Source organism: Etheostoma spectabile, chromosome 11 (assembly GCF_008692095.1).
Source record: "Etheostoma spectabile isolate EspeVRDwgs_2016 chromosome 11, UIUC_Espe_1.0, whole genome shotgun sequence".
NCBI lineage: Eukaryota > Metazoa > Chordata > Actinopteri > Perciformes > Percidae > Etheostoma > Etheostoma spectabile.
The window spans coordinates 15,181,576-15,196,048 of NC_045743.1; the positions used below are offsets into that span (position 1 = coordinate 15,181,576).

Below are 14,473 nucleotides of genomic sequence, written 5' to 3' on the forward strand. Positions count from 1 at the left end.
TAATGTCTATTTATTATTGACATATGGATGTGAATTGTTCCTTTGTGCATAGATGAATATTGCAATGCAGTTTAACTGGAAGATTGAGGTACTGATCCAACTTAAAACCATTTGTAGCAAAACAACTGTTTAGTGTTTTTCCTCCCTAATTACTTCATCCACTGTATATGTAAGGCAACCTTTCATTTCTTCTGGTGTTACTCTTAACCTATCGCTACTTCATGCCCGCACATTTAATCACTGAACTTTCAGCTCCGTGATTACATATACGTACAAGCACTTAACTGATGTCAAAGGGGCCCAGTGTTGCAGATATTTTCCCTCAAAATGGTAGAGTGTCTTATTTAAATGTTTTGAAATTACATAGTCTGAAAATTAGGGCAGCTGACCAAACATAGATGTGAATACATTGAATTTGAATCAGTGTCTTGAGTAGTTTTGACAACCAACAGCCCCAGCAATATTTTTGTAGGCATGTCCCCTTTTTGTGTGTTTGCAGTGAACTTACAGAAGGATGCGTATCCACGCGCACAAGCCTTTCACGTTTGTGCCAATGATTTCTGTTTCAGTGATCAATGACTGGTGGCAGTAACACGTAAATAATTTATTGACTTAAAAACAAACAAAAAAAACCTACCTGTGGGTCTCTTGAGAATTTTCTCCAAGAGCACTCTGCGTAAGGAGCCATCCATGGCAGACTCCTCTATATGAGAATGATCACCTATTACGCTCCAGTACATCATCCTGCAACAAAGAGAAATACTGTACCTCCTTGACACAATCTTCTTGTAAATGTTATTTCTTGTGACAGTACGCATAGAAATACAAATGCCTATAAAGCCACCCTCTGTGCCTATACAGCCTAATAAATGAATGCTTATGACACTCATATAGCCCGATAATGTCCAATTGCTACAGCAACACATTTTGTTTCTCAGTACAGATTCTTACAAACGCTATTGTCCTTGGTGATGATGTCATATTTAACGACCTAATGTAAGTGCAATTTCAAAACTAATAAATGGCAGACAACGTTTTTACATCTTTACTTGCCAACTAATGAAGTATTAGATGGCGATGCAGCTGATGAGAACATTTGGAAAGCCTCTGGATTCATTGTGTGAGTGATGCATCACAACCACACGTGGATGTGGAGGCTTTGTTGTGGTTGAAGGGCACCTTTTATAGAGCTGGTGTGAGTAGTAACACTAAGCGTTGTAATAGGTAACAGATAAAGCTACTTCAACCGCAGCTGAGTAATTAATGAAATGCTTATATTTACTGTACATTTTTCAATGACCATTGAGCAATGGTTAATTGATTACGTTTTTCAAATTGCAACGCTTTCCACTTTGATCCACTGACAAAATATTCAAAGAAAAGTGTCCATATCTTAATGTTTTTGTCAATCCTTGATTTAGCATCTCACAGCTATCTTGATGGCCAAGTGTGCACTTTTCTGTAGCTGGGTCACATTACAGTGCTTAGCCAGTAAAGGGCTTTTATTGAGAGGCAACAAAACAGCACGTTTGGCAAGAAACGTTGCCTAATTGTTGATAGGAGTGATTATTTTCATCATTGGGGAAAAATAAACAATGTCAACAACAACTTACCCTCTGGCTGGGTTGACAGCAATGGCGTATGGCTCTCCCGCTATGTCAGTAATCAAGCGGGTGCAATTTGGTCCTTTAAGTTGCCCCACATTTATGGAATATCGTAATTTAGTCCAGTGGGCTGTGTAATAGCTGAACCAGTGCATCCGAGAGTGATCAGTCCAATAGATGTTGCCTGTGATCCAGTCAGCAGAAATATCTCTGGGTCGACGGAAGTCTGAACACTGCAACCAATGACAGCCACAAAGTCAGGTGCTCTGTACAACTGTGTGTGCATACATTCCCTTAGGGTGGTGTCTCATAGAAGAAATAGCAAGGATCTATTTGGTGTTACTGTAAATTGACAGACAACATGAGCAATTGACCAGTCATAGCATAATTTAGCTTAATGCTTTTCATATCTGTAGTAAGAAATACACATATTTAGGGATTATTTCTGACACATTACAATAGCTTTATTTTTTTTTAAGAAGTAGTCTGTTTTTGTTCTCTTTATCCATATTTTCTCAACAACTGAACTCAGTGAGTTGAAAAAATCTGCAACAGACATTACAAATTTGCTAGGATGTATTAAAAAAAAAACACACACATTAGATATACTTACAATGTTTCTGACATTTGTTTTAGTTTGACTTCTTTCTAGATTGTCTTTGTAAAAAATTCCACCAGGATTAAATTGGGTAGCCCAGATAAACCTTTGGTGGTGAAACAGAGCATCCATTCCGATAATGCGGGCATTATCCTCGATGTGTGTGAGCAGTTTGTGTCCGTGGCTCTGGTTAAATGGATATACAAAACTTCGGATTTCAGTATCATTAGCAATGTAGAGCACTCGATCTTCTGGTCCTGTCCGGTGAGTTATTAATATGTAAAACAAAAAAAGAAAGAAAAACAAAAGAACATTGGCTAAATTCCATTTTGGGTATTTGACAACAAATAAAGATTAACATTGCACTTATTTTACAATGAGGGTAATATCACTAAATTAGCATGTACGAAGAGTACACCAAAGAATGTTTAATATTAAACATTAGAAACATACCTTTTGCTATGCAATTGCCATTGATCTCCTTATAATTCCGGTCACATGTGCACTTAAACGATCCTTTCGTGTTTGTGCAGTAATGAGGACATGTGTCAAGCTTTAGACATTCATTTATCTCTGGAAAAAAAAAAGACTAATTTTATTAAGAAAAGTTTAAAATTACAACACAAAGAAAGCGGAAGGTAACAGAAATCCAGCCAAAAAAAGAGATTAGGCACTGGCGCAATTTCAGAAGTGGAACGTTGTAGATATAGATTATGATATTAGTTATAAACATTCTAATGACTTTTCATGATGAAACCCCAAGGAATACCTTGTCACAATGTGACACCTGGCAGTATTTGCAACAAAAACGTAACTATCACCATATCTTAACCTAGCTGATCTAATCTTGTTAACCCAACAGTCCACTACAAAATGTTGACAATGGGAATAAAGAGCAAAAGTGATGATACAGTACCTTCACATAGGCCTGTCTGTTGGTTCCTCTTAAAGCCAGGTTTGCACTGGCATATAGCATTAGCATTTGTCTGGTTGCAAATGGCATCCTCTCCACATGGATTTGTTTTCTTTCCACATACATCTCCGCTGGAAACTACAAATAAAGACAGGACTTTGATTACACATCAGTCCACTGTGTCTTAGATACCTGCTGTGTTTTGCTTTTGATGTGCAAAGCAGAGAGTGCATCATCTTCTATTCAAATAGTTCACAGCCCACGTCAAACATGGGCATACATATATTACTACAAATAACATTGCATTATAAAAACGAGGAGATTGCTGTGGTTCTCCATAACGTCAAATTACGTTCAAAACTTTTCATCTCTTGCGAAAGCTTCTTTGATCTGTTTGCTCAAGTCAACTGCTGCTGTGCTTACAGGCCTTGCAGTCTTGCTCGTCCGAGCCGCCATCGCCACAGTCGCTGAAGAGGTCACACTGCAGCTGGATTGGGATGCAGCGCTGGTTACTGCAGGTGAACTCCGTCTTCCCACAAGGCCGAGGTCTCCCGGCCACCACCTCTGCTTTAGACACAGAGCATCAGTTGAAAAAGACAACTAAAAACATAACTCATGCAGCACCAAATATTATATAGTATATAAGTTCAAATATGCTGCTTTCAGTTTCAAAATATGTTGTAGTAGAAGATGATATTTATGAAATGTGAACCAGGGGACAGAGCTTATTGACAATTATTTACTTCCTTTTGATTTAAGATTATTTTGGGGGCATTTCCACCTTTGATGGATAGGACAGCTGAGACATGAAAGAGGAGTGAGAGGGGGAAGACATGCGGGAAACCACAATTATTTACTTCTAATTCAATCTTACTTTCACTTTTACCTCATTACATTTTGAAAATAAATGTGATCCCCTAAGGTCCCCGATTACCTTGATTACTTGCTGAAAAACAAATAATTTTGTAAAGAATACCTTTTTGTTCTACTTTAAAAATTGATCTATTAGTGAGAGTGAATCTTTAGCTGTTTTCAAGACACACTATCACAGAGACAGCTGTTTGCTAATTATTAAGCCTGAAGTTACTTTGCATATAGTTTGTTTTTGGTCAACAATTCACTTAAATTATCCCAGGAAAGAATACGAGTTTAACATCCACCCAGAGCACAACCGACGGATGAAAGGGAAAGAACAATGTGAAGTGATAGAGATGTGGATGGAGGGAACGGTGCAATTAGGGTGAGAATGAAGGGATGGACCGAGATGTATAGTAACGAAGTAGAACTACTTCACTACCTAAATCAAGTACAAAAGGCTGTACCTGTACTCTACCAGAGTATTATTTTTTTCTCCTACTTCCACTTTTACTTCAGTACATATTTTGGATGAGTTTAATACTTTTACTCCAATAACTTTTTTATGTGCTGGATCGTTATAACCAATCACCTTGAATTTGGTGCGACTCGCACTTTTGACCAATCACCCCAACTTTTCAGCAAATTTCACCACGTGCCAGACTTTGCTTCAGAATGTGACTCCAAAAGCCACTGACCAAGCGGGAGTGAGAACGGGATAACGTAACACACAGACGTCGCCCAACTCAATTCCTTGTTTCTGATATGAAGACAAGACGTGTGTGACTCCAACATCTCACATTTTCCCAACAAAACGTTGCCAACCTGTAAACAATTTAACATCAATGTACTGTACGCTGTAACATTTTCACTCAAAAGTCGCTGAAAGCGGCTTCTGTTTCGATCCGGTCGGCTCTCTGCTGCTCAGTTACCCCCCCACAACTGACACACACACACACACACACACACACACACACACGGTGGATGCAGGAAAAACCGGAGATGAGACCCAGAATGACCTAAATTGAGGACAGCTACGCTCGTATTGTGAAATGATATGAGTGCAATGGTAAGTTAAAGTCCAATAAGTACTTTATCAAATGTGTCCCGGCCTAGGTCTGAATAGGAAATTGACAATGTAAAGATCAACAAGCCACTAACAGATATGTTCAAATTTCATTCATTCAGATTATTATTATTTGTCTTAAATCCACCAGCCATTTTCATTTTATACCAACATGTGTAGCCTTTTTGGTAAGGTTACTAGGAAAACCCAGCCCGGAGTACTTTTATTTTCCCCAAAACAAGTTTCCTTTTCATAAACATGTACATGACACACTACAATACTTGCACTTTTACTTTCAATACTTGAGTAATACATTAAAACTTCACAAAATTCTTTTGGAATACCGATAATTTATACTTACACTTAAGTGATGTGCTTAAAGAGCACTTCAACTTCTACTCAAGTTACTTTTTTGATAGTGGACGTGTACTTTTACTCAAGTCTGGGTCTCTAGTACTTTCTACATGTCTGGCGAGAGGTAATGGAGTGAGGTAGGAGATGGATGGATGTATCAATGGACTCAGCAAGGGAGATGAATTGACGACAGAAGGAATGAATGATCGAAGGATGAGAGAAGTGATTCGTCCCTTCCTTTCCTGTCTACTCTGTGTTATCATTCACACCAGGCTTGTGTTGGGGAAACATGTCAGGACACTACAAGAGGATCGGCAGCTGTTATGTTTTCGGGCATATCACAGAAAATAAGTCATTTTCAATACATAAATTACTAAACTATGGTACGTACACCGCATGGTTTACAATGCAGCCTGTAAATCTCTCATTTACACACAGTGGCAGTTACACCCCCTGTCTTCCATGTCCAAACAAATCCTCAATCTTGAGACACATGTTAACAAATGGTATGAAAGTATTAAATGGTAAAGCCCAAATATGAATGCAAAATATGCTTTTCATGATTTTCAAACTGTGCAGGATTGTATTATTAAATGTCATACTGTACATATGTACACGTTACTTTCAGTATTAGCAAAAGTCATTCAACATGTTATCAGAGAAAATCTGCTAAGCATACTAACATTTATCAACCCGCCAGTGTTTAATATTCTATAGTAAAGGGTACTACACGGGCACGAGAAAAACGTTATGTTGATAGTCCAGCTTTGGATGGCGACAGAAATGCAATAATAATAATGAAAAAACCTGAATGAAAAAAACTAACCCTTTTTTTCTGGATAGATTTACCTTATCTGCCCTCAAAAATCATATGTGTTAAACAAGCTGAGATAGAAAACTTACTAGACAGGCAAAATCAGTGAGGAGTCTTGTTAAGAAGCCAGTATGGAGTTGTCGTTTAAGATTTGTTATGTCATTTCAGTGATCATGGGTAGCCAAGCTCTGGCCCAGCCCAAAATAAATCCAAATAAGCTTTTCTATCAGAATGAAATGGTAGCTGCACCTCTGTGGGTCAAGGAGAAGTCCTTCAGGGGACCATGTTTATCAAATAATAGAAGTAGAGTTCTGCACTCTGTACTTTAATTGTATTGTCCCGTGAACGTTTTCTTAGTACAGATACAACATCAGATCTGTGTTGGTGCATTCTCTGCTCACCACACTCTTCTTCATCCGAGTTGTCACCACAGTCATCCACTTTGTTGCAGACTTGGTCTGTGCGCAGACACACATGATCGTTTCTGCAACGGAAGGGCCTTGTAGGAGGGCAGGGAAGTTTTGCTGGAGATTAAAAGACAAGACGAGTTCAAAAAGGTGTGTGCAATCGTTTCTGGAAAGACAAGGAAATATTCTGTCTTGAAAAAAGAAAGTAGTGGTTTATAAAAAAATTACATCAGCTGTGTTCAAAGAAAAAGCGTTTTGAGTGACAGTTTCAACCCACCACACATGTCTCTGTCTTCGTCTGAATTATCTCCACAATCGTCCTTGCCGTCACACACCCACGTGTGGAGTTTGCATAAAGTGTTGTTGCAAATGAATTCATCTGCCCGGCAGAAGAAAGCACCTGCAATTACACAGATAGGTCCCCAAGACTTTTAACTATTTAAGTTAGGTAGAAAAGTGCATTCAAGCTATTAGAAGATATGACTGAACACATGTCTATGACACAATACAATGGCATATAATTTAACATAATGTCCAAACAGCCCCGGATCATTTAGCCACGTCTGAATCTCTTCATCTCATCTCAAATCTTTCATTCTCATTATGTTGTTCTCGGTTGTTGGGTCTTTATATTAAATGCTTTGAAATGGTTTACAGGGCTTATCTGTTCAATAATAACATGTGCAGTGTAAAGATTTAAGACAGCACATGAGAATTATCCTTTTCGCTTTCAGGGTTGAAAAACCCCAAATCTCGGTCTTCCGAACACATCACAACCACCACAACACTTTGACAGTCATGTGAGGTCACACTCACACCTACCCTGGCTGCAGTTTTCCTCATCACTGTGGTCCATGCAGTCCATCACGTCGTCGCAGCGCCAGCGCCGAGGGATGCAGTGGGCACGGTTCAGGCAGAGAAACTCATCTTCTCTGCACTCCTTTACACAGCCAATCTGTCAGCAAAGAAATCCGTAAAACTGTCCACTCTAGTGATGTTGTCAGGTACAACCAGGGAAAACCAAATCAAACTCTTTTTTTGGTTGCTTTTGAAGCTGCACTGACCTCATCTGAGCCATCCAGACAGTTGTCATGTCCATCACACCGCAGGCTGGCTGACACACACCCTCCGCTGGCACATACATACTCGTTGACGGAACACGAAGGGGCTACTGGAGAAGGGCAAAAGGACAGCAATCAACAACCCGCCTTTTCTAACACTGGACTAAACACTGACACATTAATAATAATTTATGGTCTTTTCTTTGTTTATTTGACGAATGTTCTTATTGTTGTTATTATTTTTATTGTTATTTTGTTGTCTATATACTGTCTTTTTATCTATTTTTTATTTCTTTTTTTTCTTGCTAAAACTGCTGCTGGAACTTTCAATTTCCTGCGGGAGTCATCCCAAAGGATCAATAAAGAGAAGTCTAAGTCTAAGTCTTTTCTCAACTACAAACCACTCAGGTGAGAGCCTTATACTGTAGGTACTTGCGCGATGAACAAGTGGAAAACTCCACATGAAGCTAATGCTGACTGAAAATGTGGTTTCTTGGAGAGGAATTATTAAAACTTGTCACACACACACACACACACACACACACACTTTTCTTCATACTTTTTATTGTATACGGCACAGTACCTTAACATTACCTTGTTGAAAAATATTATACTTAAAATAACTTGATCAGCGTGTGTTAACCTTAGAACATTCCCCAGCAAGCATTAGCATGAGCTACTTGTCAATGTAGCATTTAAGGTTAAGCTGGGAGGATCGATGTGTATCAATAAATAAGGTCCCTGCTGTATTACTGTGTTGCAAGTGGCATGTAATCGATGACAAAATGATGCCATGTGGCAGAAAGCTGTATTGCGGTTACTGAGTACTATTCTTTCTGTGACATAGTATTATTTACAATTACTCCCAAATGGGTCATCTGGGTTCCCGTGTTGTGACGGAAGTTGGGGGAACCAGAAGGGGTCAAAGATGATATGACACCAACGACAGGCAACTAAATGAAACATCCTGTGTCATTAAAATAAAATAAAACATTTCCCTGGGTTTGAACATTGTTGAAAACATTTGGGATAGTATAAGTAGACAACTCAACTAAATGTATAACATAAGTACAGTTGTTTAAGACATTTAATGCAGAAATATTAAATATTCTACCTTTAAGGACAGTGTGTACACTGGTCATTTCTTCAACTAATTCCTAATGAGATGTAGTATGATAATAAGGCCAATGGTAAAAAACATAATGGATTTATGTCCATGACATGAGGGCTACCTTGTTTCAACTTCTAACATTGATAGGGGAACATTTGCCACGAGTGTGGCTTTGCCATTGTTCTTAGGACAGCAATGACCTTACACAGGGCAACACTGAATCTCTCACTGACTCACACTCAGTACCTTTCCCAGCTAATGACATCAACAAGATAACCTCTTCTTACACCCAAAGCAGAATAATTAAATTGACTTAAAGTACCTGTGACATGGTGCTTTCTGGATGCTTTTATATAGGCCTTAGTGGTCCCCTTATACTGAATCTGAAGTCCCTTTCTTGACATTCAGCCTTAGTGCAGAATTACAGCCGGGGGGGGGGGGGGGGGGGGCAAGGTGGAGGCTGGCGGTGTGGCCTTGACCAACTGCCACTTTGCTGTTTGAAAGCCATGATGTGTCTCTCTTTCTCATGGGTGGGCCAAATTATCTGGGCGAGAGAGGCAGAGAAAGGAGAGGTACGCTTGCTCCTTATGACCTCATAAGGAGCAAGATTTCAGATCGGCCCAGATGTGAGCTTTCATTTTCTCAAACGTAGAGCAGGATACCCAGGGCTCAGTTTACACCTATCGCCAATTCTATACACGGGGGGACCTTTAATTGTATGAACTCCGCTCTTACGGAGAAGAACAATATATTCCAGAGGTTTACAAGGTTTACAAACAGACAGTGTTTTATGCACCAAGTTCTTTTCACTAAGCGGTGCACAGAAGTATAACTGTGCAGTATACTTCTCGACTATTTCACAAACTGGAGGGAATTTGTTTTGAACCTGTTTCCTGGCAGTTGTTCTCATCTTCCCCCATCTTGCAGTCTTCTTGGCCATCACACAGCCACTTGAGCGAGATGCAGAGGTTGTTGTGACAACGGAACTGGTCAACTGCACAGCGTGCCTCGCAACCTTTCTGTAAATGAATATAGTAACAAAATAATGTATATGTACAGTATATGGTATAAAATCATTGTCACAAAATGATTAGCAAACAGTGCACTGTTAGAAGAAAACACTTTAAATCAGTGAAATATTAAAAGTACCACTGATGATGTCATGGTTGTTAAGTACTATCCTTAAGGCAGGGCTCACTGTACACTGTCTTAGGACCTAAGGGCTTGAAAGGGGTTAAGTAGGTGAAGACGCCCTGATGCTTCCTCAGCTGTACTGTAAATCCTCTTTAAAGTTGTATTGCTTTAGGACCTGGGCCAGTAGCTTTATTTATTTATAATGCACTTTTCCTATCCACTCACAATACGTCAATGATGAACTCGGCTGTTCTTCTATATCCAGTGGGCCAAGTTATTTATTTAATAAGCCTGGTTTATGGCTTTAACTCTAATGTGTTTTGTAAAATGACCCATTTGTTCTGGCTATGACTCGCATACAATCATTTTCCTCAAATATATACAGTATATATATATATATATATATATATATGTATATGTATGTACACACACACACACACACACACACACACACACACACACACCATACATACACACAACCAGAAATTTCCATTGCACTCCATTGTAGACAGAATACTGGTACATTGTTTTTTTTTTACCAGGGCAGCAGTTTTCAGATTATATTATGTGCTTACATAATTGCAAAAGGGTTTTCCAATGTTTCCTCAGTTAGTTTTTTTTAAATGATATCAGGTTAGGAAACAGAATGTGCCTTTGGAACGTTGGATGAATGGTTGCTGATAATGGGAAATGCAGATATTGCATTAAAGATCATCCACCCGGGGCAGGCTCTAGCTCAGCCAGTAAGAGCATTCGCCCCATGTTGGCTGAGTCCTGCAGCGGCCCAGGCTCAAATCCGATCTGCATCTCTTTGCTGTGTGTCAACCCCCCCCCCCCCCCCATCTCTCTTTTCCTTTCATGTCTATCCACTGTCACTTTACTAAAGGGAAAAGACCCAAAATATTATCTTTAGCTCCTCCCCGACTACCCGAGGGTTACAGTGCTCACTAGCAGGTGGAAGCCGACCCCAGGTTCACTCTCCTTTCAAATCAAGCTTTCCAAGCATGGCATTTCTCCTCGCTGTATTTGTTTTTTCGGCACTGTACCTGCCATTTTTGCAGCTTCCTGACCCGGATGTGTGCTCACCACAGTCTGTGATGCTTACGATCTGGCACCTGGTTGCTATGTTTTTATAGAGGTTGACAAGAAACGCAGCAAAGTAAGAATATACAGGGCAGGGTCTCACTCTCAGCAGATACAGAAGGCGCCAAACACTTCTAGTTGGCCATAAGTGATGATTGGGAAGGATTATTTTGTATGAATCAATAGCTGTTTTTTTTTGGTAAAAATCCTACTCCTTTTGCCTTCAACATTTCCCATCTGGCAATGCTGGGTGTATCTGGTTATGATAGTACAATAAAAGTCAAAACCATTTGGGTTTTAAAACAGGACAAAAGAAACCATGTATTATAGTATTTTACCATGCTCAAGTAAATATTGGCAGTTCAAAAATAACAGAATGGACATTGTCCAATCTCCAATCAAATCCACGATGAACACTATGAATAACTAAAATTAATAACCATCGTAATGCTGATTGAAAGGCGACTGTCTTTCCTGAAACTATTTGCCTGCAATGACCCAGAAAGTTTGCAGTGGGAAAACACATAATTAAGGGGTTAATTAGGGTTTCACTGCTTCACATGGAAATGTATTCTACCGTATGTTACAAATGAAATGCTGTGCAGAACAATACAAGAATAATAAATCATTATAAACCTGGGTCCTCGAATGATACATTGCACTGAATCTTTACCACTGATTGAGCATTTTTTGTATGGATCCAGCAAATAATCTGCTTACACCGTGCAATGCTAGATAAAGGCCCATTTAAGTTATTTGTTCACATATTACAAGAGCGTGAAATTTCAATGGCAATTTTAAGCTTCACAAATTTAGATATTCAAGCATGTTTACGAACAAAACAAGCAGTCTTTGTTTCACTGAAAGGAATGGGGCATTAGAATTTTAAGACAGCAAATAAACACAAGGTATTTCATGCACTAATGTACTTGAAGGTACAAAAACTCATCACAAAGATATTTTCTGCCCAGAATTGTTGTAATATAGCGACCATGACAAGTAGATTTGGATCAACACGATGAAAAGCCAGAATGGGATTATTTTGTTTGTGGCAAAAAACCCTTCTAATTTTATCTTAATTTTTAAATTGGGATATTTAATCTGTGCATGGGCTGCAAGATCAGATACTAACACACATTTACAAGGGATCAACTACAGACAAAATCACAGTATCCATAAGTGAATACTGCAATGAAGACCGTTTACACTGTAATTAGAAAGTCTCTTTGCAATATTACCTTTAATGTAAAATGACTGTAAATGTTGTATCAGCAAGTATTGCCAGCCTAATAATGTAAGAAATTGGTTACAACGTGATTATATAAGCCACGTCTTTGGAATGATTTCTTTTCACATCAATGGAGGGGAACACTGTATGCGAGAAAAGGCTAAATGTCTGAAATGTAGATGTTGGACTTAAAAGGGTTCTTCTTTTGGAGCCATTTTGAAGTGTGCAATATTTTTTTCTTAATGTAGTGTCTTGCAAATATCTTTGCCTCATTAGCAGCCCTCATGTGGGGTTACCTTCCTCTTTGATTTATAAGTAAGTGGTACACATATCTCAAACACTGGCCTCATCTGAATTATCCAGGCAGTCATAGTCTCCATCACAGCGGAATCGGGAGGAGATGCAGTCTCCGTTGGCACAGGCAAAGTCCTTGTGGTTGCAGGTGACTGGCTCTAAGTCGACAAAAACAAAGACGTAATTATGCCAAACTGATTCTTTATTGCAGCATTATACATAGCAAACATCACATCCCCCCCCATGAAGTTATCGGCCAAATATTGTGTGTTGGCAAAACCACCGTTTTGGCTAATTACAGTCATTTTGTATTACAAATTGACAAACTGGCAAAGCTGATGAAGATGTAAAACACATTTATTGCTGCTCTCACAATGGAGGGGGCAACATACGTTCTGGAGCCAAAAAGCTTGTGTGTGTCATTTAATACAAATCTGTCCCTGAGGACAATATTAGGACGCAGCTAAACAGCTGCATCAGAACCAATGTCTGGGACCCTCCCTTTGTTATTATGGACTGTTAGCTAACACAGGGTGTGCGTTATGAGTTGTGCTGCAACAGAGACTCCCAGCAGGCATTGCCGCAGAATCTGATTTGCAGCCTCTCCACTGTCCGCTGGTGCACCGGCTTAATTCTTTGCCATCCAACACTTGACTGGCTTTTATTTGCATTTTAAGAGTCATTTATAGGTATTAGGAATAAGAATCTTATCAATCACATAAATGATGCACATTCAGCAAAAACACACAGAAGGCATGCGCCAACTTATTTGATGTACTGTACAGCTAAACAACCCCCCACCCCCACCCCACACACACACTCTTGAATGCAGAAAAAAACTAAGGTGGGTTACCATTATCATTTCATGAGTAAATAAAGATTTTCCTCTAAAAGTGATGATGAATATCTAAACAAAAGAGAATATGAGCTTGGTAAATTACAGAGAAGAGCTGATAAGAGCTCAGGAGTCTGAGCCTCATAATACTCTCAGAGAAACAGCACAGTTAAGAAGGGTATGCAATAAGGAGAGTTGAGCCTGGCTGAGTCGATATTGGGAAATATTACCCAGGGTGGACAGATGCAAAGGTTTGTGTATGTGCGCATTCGTGTGCGAGAGAGAGAGAGAGGTGGCAGGGTGGTTATAGTGATGGGAAGAGGGTAACTTGAGCATCTTCAGAAAAGTCCAATTCTTCACTGCCTAAGTGTGTGCAGAACGTCAGCAGTGTATACAAACGAACAAACTAAGCTCGGAGAAAGTGAAGGAGCCAGGTACTCACTGCAGTTCTTCTCATCTGAGTTGTCTCCACAGTCGTTCTGGCTGTCACACCTCCAGTGGTCTGGGATGCAGTTGTTATTCTCGCAGCGGAATTCATGAGGTCCGCAGGTCTTTTCATCTTTTTCGTCAGGAGCAAACAAACATAAAGATGAAAATGGCTTCAAAGAGTATGAATATTAATCGTGTGCTAGCTATCATATTTTCTACGTGTAATCCTTGTTTCCTCAGGGTTTCCCCAAGCTAGTCTGACACTGAGTTCAAAACACACTGTGCACTCCAGAGGCTAACACACCGTAAGATGAAATACCTGACTGTGCTACCAATCATCCTCAACAGAATTTGTGACAGGAAGTGAGCAAAATATCTTCAAGAAAACATCCAAGAGAATTTCACAACACAACAAATGATGAAGCATTTGATTTGAGCTTTGCTGTACCGCACACACACTGTTTTAGTTTCAATGGCCCTTATTTATCAACCTAACGTAGAAAGCAGCGCATATGTGAGCGCAGAAATCCTCACGTGGGATTCATAAAATGTTCGTATCACACCAATCAGAGCGTAAGAATGGTTGTACATTGATAAATGCAACACGGCCCAATATAGGCCGGTTTCGAGGCCTCGCCCCTACTATTCACGACATGGCCAGAAGTAATCCGGCTAAGAAGGGACACT

General features: G+C 39.5%; 1 protein-coding gene across 1 annotated transcript in view; it reads right to left on the reverse strand.

Annotated features, from left to right (window-relative positions):
- lrp1bb (low density lipoprotein receptor-related protein 1Bb) overlaps positions 1 to 14,473 on the reverse strand; it is a 203,630-nt gene that overhangs the window by 23,021 nt on the left and 166,136 nt on the right. Inside the window, 13 exon segments of the mRNA XM_032530345.1 lie at positions 638 to 744; positions 1,614 to 1,837; positions 2,218 to 2,459; positions 2,656 to 2,775; positions 3,119 to 3,253; positions 3,539 to 3,679; positions 6,606 to 6,728; positions 6,889 to 7,011; positions 7,434 to 7,566; positions 7,676 to 7,782; positions 9,670 to 9,802; positions 12,574 to 12,680; positions 13,800 to 13,916. Of these exon segments, the coding sequence (XP_032386236.1) occupies positions 638 to 744; positions 1,614 to 1,837; positions 2,218 to 2,459; positions 2,656 to 2,775; positions 3,119 to 3,253; positions 3,539 to 3,679; positions 6,606 to 6,728; positions 6,889 to 7,011; positions 7,434 to 7,566; positions 7,676 to 7,782; positions 9,670 to 9,802; positions 12,574 to 12,680; positions 13,800 to 13,916 (1,812 nt within the window).